General features: G+C 41.9%; 1 protein-coding gene across 1 annotated transcript; it reads right to left on the minus strand.

The window, feature by feature from the left end:
• Positions 1-273: 273 nt before the first annotated feature.
• LOC117282217 lies at positions 274-6,302 on the minus strand. The gene is made up of 3 exons (XM_033750947.1): positions 6,261-6,302; positions 2,953-3,026; positions 274-803 (listed from the first exon to the last, which is right to left on the minus strand). Exons 1-3 carry the CDS (start codon positions 6,270-6,272, stop codon positions 599-601), a joined length of 291 nt encoding a protein of 96 aa, XP_033606838.1. The 5' UTR covers positions 6,273-6,302; the 3' UTR covers positions 274-598.
• Positions 6,303-9,562: the final 3,260 nt, after the last annotated feature.

The raw sequence follows: 9,562 nt of genomic DNA on the forward strand, positions 1-9,562 counted from the left end.
GAAGTAAAGCTTAACGCATTCCAGGTCTCAGCACTACAAGAAAGTGTAGCCTGCTCACACATGGGGCCTCTTTGCCACAGAAGATAGAGAACGGAGATATTTCAGTCAACAAAACGAATGGCTAAGAACTGGATGGCCAAGATCCAGTTCGCGACGGAAGCTGTATCTGAGAACCACACAACCTTGTGTCCAACGGGACAGAGCTGACTGCACTCAAGTCACCGAAATAATGAACATAGGTACTCCCTCTCTTCCCATCTTCTGTCACTGTTAGCCTCGCCCTCTTTCCTTGGGTTCTCATTTTGTTGGTGGTGATCCAATGGGATCATGCGGCCTGCATAAATTCTTACGGCGTGAATATAATGAGCCCAGTTTGGGGCGTCTGGACCTGGAACACTTGAAGCTTTACCCCGATCTCACTTCTTCCCTTCTTGGTATGGTACCACGACCGTCTGCCGGGTGAGTCGCATTTAAAGTCACTTGATTAGAAACATGACGAGATAAGTTTAAAAACATTTTCTTCTGGTTGGGTGAGTTTTGCTCCGATAGGAGTATGAACACGCACTCATAAACATTCTGTATTTTCATTTATCTCGTGTCACTCATGTTCGGACTCCCACCCAGGGGGAGGTTTCGGAATTGGAACCCACTCTTTTATTTCCACTGGCCCCCACACTTTCTTCCACAAGGGCTTCCATACTTTCTCTTGTCTCCATTCCTTGAGCCATCTTGCCTTCCACACAGTACGTGTCCTCCATACGCCATGCGGCCCATGTGGATCGCCCACAGGTATGTTGATCACACTGAAATAATCAAATCCACAAAAATATTGCTCAGCACGAAATCGTCACGTGGTTTGCTACAGAACAAGCATATGTAAAACAAACACAGTCCATAGAATTAATGCGTGTATTGCACTATATTTTTCTCCATGAAAATTTACTTCGGCTACTGGGGTGCATATGGCCCATAGTCCATCATTATTTTTTGGGACTAACTGTTACTTGGTTTCTGGAAAATAATTATATGATCATTGGCTGGAAGTTAAACGAGACTAACCAATCACCAAATGTTAATTTGCTAGAGACAGCCTACTAGCATAAATTAAGTCGAAACATGAGTAAAGAATAGCATTAGCTTTGTCATTCCTGGTACCGTAAACCTAAGGTTGATTAGCGATATGCAGCTGGCAATAGCAAATATCAACGTAACATTAGACAATGTTAATCGTGTGCATCCTGTTGTGTGTTATAAACAAGATGTACAAAAGTATATAAGGTATGCCGTGCACACAGCAGTGTTCTGCAGCCACAACATAGCGACAGCCACAACATAGCGACAGCACCAACGCAGGGAGCAGCCCGTACACACCGCTCATAAGGATAACCTAACATACATCACAATGAGCATAGCTCCATAAGACATTACTAAGACATGACTGCACGACCTGTCACATGTGAAAACATTCCGATACGCCGACGCCCCACGCTAGAGTCGCTTCTAGAATAAGGCCAACACGTAGCGGTTGCAGAGGCCTACCACAAAAACAGAATTTTAACTTTCATGTCTTAATCTTTAGTTTCTAATTTTAAGCTTTATCTTTAATTTTAAATGTTATTATCTAAGGATTTTCGGTTTTGAAAATTTGACCAAAACTTAATACATGTATTTACACATTTCAATAATTTTAATACACAATCTGGATCCTTATTTGAAGAATCAGATGATAATTGCAATTTGTCAGCTCATACTGGAGCATTGTACGCCTGATGATGACCCGGTATAAGGGTCGAAACATGTTACGTCTGTAAAAACATAATAAAGCAGATATTATTACAGTATTGTCTTCTTTGTTTTTAAATACAGAACATTGTTGTGTAGACTGCATACCTTATACGCTTATAACTTTTGTATATCTTATTACTAGACAGAGTAACAAAAGAAACTGCTAGAACGTCTGGAGTTAAGACCTGAAAACCTAATCCTAAACTACCCTGTCGAAATGAACTGAAATTTAGAATTGGTCCAGTGACTGAGACTAGCTCTTTCTAACCGGCCCAACTGAGTAGGTTTATCCTGCCCTACCCACCTGAGGACGGAGACAGATCCAATCTCCGAAACGTTGTGGTCATTCATATTTTACGTACCAGTCGATGGATGAAGTTCAAAACAAGCCAAAAGAAGTGAAATTTAGAAGATGCTAAGAAAAGGTCGACAAAAATACGGAGGGGAATTTTCAAAACACTTTAACCAAAACAGTTTAAAGAGTTCTGATGATGACTATTATGATGATTGAGCGCGGTTGCGATGCGCATATTTATTTACTCATTTTTTTTATTATTATTATTATTATTATTATTATTATTATTATTATTATTATTATTATTATTATTATTATAATTTGTGTTCCTCTGGGGCAAACTGTTTAACGCCTAAACGTAGTTAGTGAAAGTGGGGCTAGTTAGTTTATTCTTGGTTGCGACTGTTGGCGACGAGTGATTGCTCTACACTCATGAGTTTGGGATGTTGTACCCCTGTTCTGCCATGATTATGTATTGTTTGTATTTTTTGTGTAATTCTGTTATTTTGTTATTAAACTTTGTTATTGTTATCTGAAAGCTTGGATACCCGACGAATATCTTGGGGAGCTTGTAAACACAGCAGTAGAGCCAGCGACGACGGGCTGCTGCTCCCGCTTCACGGCTCTAAATAATAAGTAATTTGAGAGAAGACGGGGAAGGGGCGATTCATGATGATGATGATGATGATGATGAACATCGCTGGTTCAGCCAGTGAAACTTGTCAGTGTATAATGCAATATGTTGTATTTATACAAAGGCACAAGCAACCACTTAGCGTATTGTAGAGAGAGGCGGAAGTATGCACCTTCGTTAGTTCTGCGAGTTTGCAAAGCCCTCAAATCTTGTAGAATGAGAAAAGTGGCAGTCTTACTTGTCTGTATTGTGCAGGTGACAGCAGCAGAGCGCCACCAAAGCCACGAGGGCCATCACGGAGCGCCACACCAGCTGCGACAGAAAGAATAAACTGATGTCTTCACCAAAACTCGGTAACACACCTCTGCACTACACGCCAAATGCCCGCTATTGAGAAATGCATGTGTGTGTCATATAGGCTCCTGGAACTAACTTCATGCAGCAACGTCTTTCTTGAGAAGCTGCTAATCGTCCAGCTGGTCACGAAATTCCCTGCCTCTTCATTATCCTGTCAAAAAATCGTGGCCCTGCAGCCTATCCCGAGCCTACTAAATCAGCCCAATCCCTAACGTCCTAACAACTCAAATCAATGTTATCATTATTCTCCCGTGTATGCATAAAAAAGGTAACGCTATCCCTGTAACAGGCTGTGGAGGCCCATAGGGCTGTGAGACGTCGAGGCTCCCGCATTTCCTAGACAATCGGCTGACAGATGGCGGTGAGTTGGTCACCATTACACCCCGGAAGTCCTTTACCCCCAGGAAGCTTCCTACTAATCATTTCTCTTAGAGTATGAGTCGACTCCAGGGTTGGAAGGATTATGTCAACAGAAAAATTCAATGACCTCATCGGGAATCGAACCCGCGGCGTTCCGGCCTGTAGCATATTGCATCAACCAGCTACGGTACGGCTTGCCCCCTTCCATCTATACGGAGGTTTTCAAATTGATGTCTCTCATCCGGTCTTCGCCCCAAAATCTGTATGGACCTCCCGTCGCCCTCATGCAGACCGCACGTGTTGACTACGTAATACATGTATGTGTGAGTGTATGTGCCTATATTTGTGAATGCTGGTTATGTATGAATATAATCGCATATATGAAAATGTCTGCCAACATTTCGAAACGCTAATGCAGTTTTCTGCCGGTCACGGTAGCCGAGCGGTCTAAGTCATGCACTGTCTTCGCTCGCTCGGAAGCCGGGATCGTGGGTTCGAATCCTACTCAGGGCATGGATGTTTAGTGTTTGTGTATGTGCGTTTTTCTGTGTTTGTGTACATGTAGAGGCCTTGCGACGAGCTGATCACCCGCCCAAGGAGTCCTACCGAGTGTTTAAGATCTAGTAAACCGAAGGTAAACGGAGAGTTTCATGGAGGTAGGCCTAGGCTCAAATTGGGGCTGTAGCGCCACAGGAAAAATGCAGTTCTCTATGTAATGCACAGAATTTCCAGTTTATAAACAGAACGATTCCCACATCAAGAAAAGCTCTACTAACTGAAGCCTCCATCTGTCTTTACAGCTCAGTGTCTAGAAGACAGGTTAAAACTGTTCTCCCATTGCATTCAAATAACTACTCTCACTTCCAGCCCCCCGTTCACACAGTGTCGTTACATGAACGACAACCGACTATACGCTGCTACATTTTAAATTTTCAGACTTCCTTTTCTAATTGAATTTTCTCTCAAGCTTGTTTAGCCATTTCATGGTTAGCTACCTTGTTAAATTAAGTTGGTGAGCTATTTTCCTGAACTCACCTTTGCATGTGAGTAGCAGACAATCATTTTAACTCAGAGAAAAAATAATTATATTAATAACACTGTTTGTCCAATGCAGTCTTCGTTGTATTGTATGTACACTGTACGACTTTCTACTTAGATATGCCTACAGTTAAATTGACTTTTTACTGAAACCGCTAGTCGCAGCTGGAAAACTGGATTCGAAATCAGTGTCATGAATGTTGTACACATTTCTCTCTCTCTCTCTCGTTCTACTAAAAATTCATCTTCCTAATTCCCCTTTAAATTTTATTGATTGTAGCTAAGAATTCGATCACTTATTATATTTAAACGAGCAAGCTGTGAAACCGCACTACTACACTGTAACTAGTACCAGTATATACGGTAAAGTTGTCCCTGTGCTAAACTAATTAATCACTACACCATGAAGACGTACGGAGAGTGCATGTGTCTATCTATGGTTCTGCAGCCATTTGTTGAACCTTGGCCGCTTTTTCAGTTTCCTGATCTTTTACATAGTCGGTATGACGCCTTGGATGGAGGATCAGCCCGCCGCAAGGCCGCTCGCTACACAAAGCACAGCACAAACACAAAATAAACGCAAACAGCAATCCATATCTCAAGCGGGATTCGAACCCACGACCCAGTGTTTGAGCGGGCAAACGCAGTTCATGCTTTAGACCGAGCGCCCACTGTGATCGGCGGAGTGGATATATAGATTATCGTTTTCTTGACCTCGACACGAGTTGGAGGTGAGTGGTCAGTTTCACACCCCGGCCGCTTTAGCCTCGGGGAAAGAGCCCCAAGTACCCATTGGATAGGAGGCTGGGTGGGCCCCACAGCCCGCCTGGAAGATGTTGAGAAAAGAAAATTCTTGACCCTACCGGTACTCAAACTCTGACCCCTAGATCGTCCAGCTAGTAGCCAGTCGCTATACTGACTGCGCTATCCCGGCTCCTCACGTCCAGCCAGTAGCCAGTCGCTATACTGACTGCGCTATCCCGGCTCCTCACGTCCAGCCCGTAGCCAGTCGCTATACCGACTGCGCTATCCCGGCTCCTCACGTCCAGCCCGTAGCCAGTCGCTATACAGACTACACGTCTGTATGTAACATAGTTCTAAGGTATGAGGTTTCCTTATACTCGTATTTCAATATAAAGGGTGGTGTCTTCCAGGATATTCGCTTTAACTTCACTGACGTTTCAGAGGAACCTACTGATTCCACTTTCAATGTAGATGAATATTAAAAAAAACAAGGAAGCAACTAGCAGGCATTTTACAACAACACTTCTTTCCTGACATGAAACCTACAAGAATTATGCAGCTGGGTAACGTACGGTCTTCACAAAGCTCCTGCGACACAAACATGTCGAGTTGAATAAAATTATAGATCCATTAATGTTGCGAAGAATTCTATCTTCTGTGATGTAGTGACGTCTAGTCCGTTGAAAGTCAACCAACTTTTCGGAGGAACATGTCTCATCCATCTTCAGGGTTGAATTATAAGCCAAACAGAGGGAAAACCGTTGACATTCAACGGACACCACGGCGTTGTACTCCAGAAGATACAACTCTTCATGAGCATCGCTGTGATAAACTCAAATTCTGCACATGGTGTTACGGTTGGACGATTACAAGATTTGTCAGGCACATGCAACGGCTGCTCACGTGAGTAAAACTTATACGCTCTTTCGTCTACTATCCATTCCACAACTTTTGTACTGAAAGTACCTTATCAAATTACCAGTTTCCACTTAGGTCTACTCTCGAAAAGCGTCAACAGATCAAATGAAAGGCTTGTACTGTACTTACCGACACGTTCATTGCTATAGCACAAGCCTATGAGACTGCTCATACCACAGTTCAGGAAACATTCAGTCGGTAAGACAGAAACAGGGCATGCTTATATACTGTCACTCACTTGACCTTCTTAATGCTATAAATGAATGCAAATGCTGGAAATTTGATAGAGGTTTCTATGGCATACAAATTACAAGTGGTAATGTGCCAAAACTTTCTCAATGAAGGTAATGAGAAGGTAACGACTGAATTCCTTGCACTGCTGAGATCAAGAATAATTGTAACCTAGCATCAGGGGTGAATGAAATTTATCTTTCATTTATCTTCTACATTCTTTCCGAGTCTGCTGTGGTTATTGATTGCTTTTTGCTCCTTTTATTTCTTTTTATATGGGAACTGACGGCATGAGAGGAGTCAGTTTGCGCTGTGAAGGCACTGAGGCTTTTAGAAAAATGTAGGTTAATGTGAGTGTATTCATTCAACATCAAAAGAGCTACAATAACTCTAACACGTAAGTAATAATTTATCTTCGTAGGACGAAGTGGTGTAAAGAGCAAAGGAAAATGCAATTAAAAAGTGTAATGGAAGAGTCAATTTATTTTTAGATAGATTTGTATGAGTTTTAATTAAAAGAAGTGGTATATTTGTTGTGTTTTTGGAAATTATCCATCGTCCTGTTTTTCACTTAAAACAACGTTTCGGAAACTCGATTCTGTCTCCGTCCTCAGGTAAAAACCTACTCACTTGGGCCCTATCGATAGAGCTGGTGCATATCTCTGGACACCAGCATCAGCACGCTCTATTGACTGGGCCCAACTGAGTGGGATTTTACCTGAGGACGGAGAGAGAATCGAGTTTCCGACACGTTGTTTTAAGTGAAAAACAGGACGATGGATAATGTCCAAAAACACGATAATTTTATTAATGTATTATCGTAACAAACTTTTAGATCTTACTTACGTTGTTTTAAGTGAAAAACAGGACGATGGATAATGTCCAAAAACACGATAATTTTATTAATGTATTATCGTAACAAACTTTTAGATCTTACTTAGTTGAAGTGGTCATTATAGTGAACATTGAACAAGAGAACGCCTCTTCAGCTCTCGCGGTTAGGTAATCTGGTCAGTTTTGATTCAGCATAAAATATTTATCTACTCCATATCAGCCCATAGCAGATCATTTACTCACACAGAAGTGTAAGTGAACATCTGTTTCGAAGGAGATTCAAATGATGAGCTCCAGTGTGCACATTCAGCGACGCCTGCGGCTACACGACTGTATCATCACCAATGCTTTGTCTTACAGGTAAAGTTGTCCCTGTGCTTAACTAACTAAGCACTACGCCATGAAAGCGTATAGAGGAGTGGATGTATAGATCCACATTTTCTTGACCTCGGGAATAAGTGGAAGTGAGTTGTTAACTTCACGCACCGGCCGCTTTATCCCAGGGAAAGAGCCCCCGGTACCCTTTGTAGAGGAGGCTGGGTGGACCCCAGACATGGAGAAGTGAAAATTCTTGACCCTACCGGATTCGAAATCCGACCAGCCCGAAACCAGTCGCTATACCGACTGCGCTATCCCGGACCCTTCAAATCTTTGTCTTAAGACTGAATAAGGTAGAGGAATTTTGTTCATAAGCAAATTTCGTTTTTATTTAAAGGAAACATAACAAAATTTTCCACTGAATTCTGGATGCTCTTAATTCATGCTTGTGTTTCCTGAACTTCGCTTTGATAGTTTCTCTTTGTCCCCTGTGCTCTACTTGTGATGTCCAGTCTGAACCACTCCTACACTGAAAGTTATGCAGCTCCGTTACAGAGGCAATTTCAATTCTCAGCGTGCAATCTACAGTCCTCGTTCGTGCCTTCAGTGAAACAGTTCAATGAATGGGTGAGGTTGGATAGGAGGACATTCGTATAACGCCTGCCACTTAGTTTCCAAAAATATTAACAATTACCTAAAAACGTAATTACGTAATAACAGGAAATTTATGTACACTAATAAAGTTTTGAACAGATATGATTTTTCAACGTTTACTGAAGCTCAGATAAGGCTTATAAGGCAAACTTCTTTCCATGTTTAAACTTCACGCCACTAAAAAGAATGGGAGTGTGGAGGTAAAGCTCCACACAAAATTTCAACCTCGGAACTGAATGAATAGAAGTGACAAGGTTCGCCTTCCGGTCAATTTACTCCCCACTTCCCCAAGGAAAATAACGCACGATACCAATTTATATGAGGCTAACTGAACTTGAGGTCCTGTATAGCCGTAGTGACAGAGGCAGTGCCCCCGCCAAGTACCGAAAACCAGCGTTCCAGCCCATAGCTGAGCTACACGGCTCGTAGGAGTGAGGAGTGCCGAAACGGGTACTTCTTATGAGAGATTTAAGATATCACATGCAAAGTCCAGTTTTATTTCTTTGTTACTACTGTACAAAATCAAAAAATATCTGCCCATCACTTATTTCCACTTACTAAAATCCTATATAAATGGCAGAGAGTTCAGAACGAGAATCAATGATAGTATATCTAACAATTTTGCAATAAAATCAGGTGTACCACAAGGCAGTGTCTTAGGCCCACTACTTTATTTACTGTATACAGCAGACCTACCAGTCAATGCCAACACAACAATGGGCACATTTGCGGATGATACCGTGATCCTCTCAGCCAACACAGATCCAGCAATAGCTACCTTCGCTTTGCAAAATCATCTAAATCAAATACAAGAGAGGACAAATACATGGAAAATAAAAATTAACGAAACCAAGTCAGTGCAAGTAAACTTCAGTCTAAGAAGAGAACAATGTCCTGCAGTTTTCTTTAATAACATACAAATACCTGAATCACCCAGCACAAAATACGTGTACTTAGGCATTCATCTAGACCTAGGGTCTCCAAACTACGGCCCGCGGGCCACATGCGGCCCGCGATGTGATTTTATCCGGTCCGCGAAAGAGTTGTGCAGAAATGACCCAATTCAACTAATTTTCCAATGAGTACAGGTAAATGTGATTCCGAACTTATTGGCCTGACATATTATACTGCAGTTCGATGGCTTAGTTGTGGAATGGTTCTTTCGCGCTTCTTTCAGCTCAGGAATGAAATTGATATATTTCTTACCGAGAAAACCCATCACGAACCACTTTTATCAGATACCGAGGGGCTTTGGAATTTAGCATTTTTGCTGATATGGTGAACCATGTGAATCATTTGAATTTAAAGTTGCAGGGTGAAAATAACTTGGTCTGTGATTTATTTACACTTATCAAGGCATTCAGAGCAAAGTTGATACTTCTGGAAAGCCAAGT

Source organism: Cryptotermes secundus, unplaced genomic scaffold (assembly GCF_002891405.2).
Source record: "Cryptotermes secundus unplaced genomic scaffold, Csec_1.0 scaffold301, whole genome shotgun sequence".
NCBI lineage: Eukaryota > Metazoa > Arthropoda > Insecta > Blattodea > Kalotermitidae > Cryptotermes > Cryptotermes secundus.

Excerpts from the sequence above, each read along its gene's own strand:
- LOC117282217 (XM_033750947.1), bottom strand. Across the intron at positions 804-2,952 it reads CACCTGCACAATACAGACAA|TGTGATCAACATACCTGTGG; the intron begins GTAAGACTGCCA and ends TGATTATTTCAG.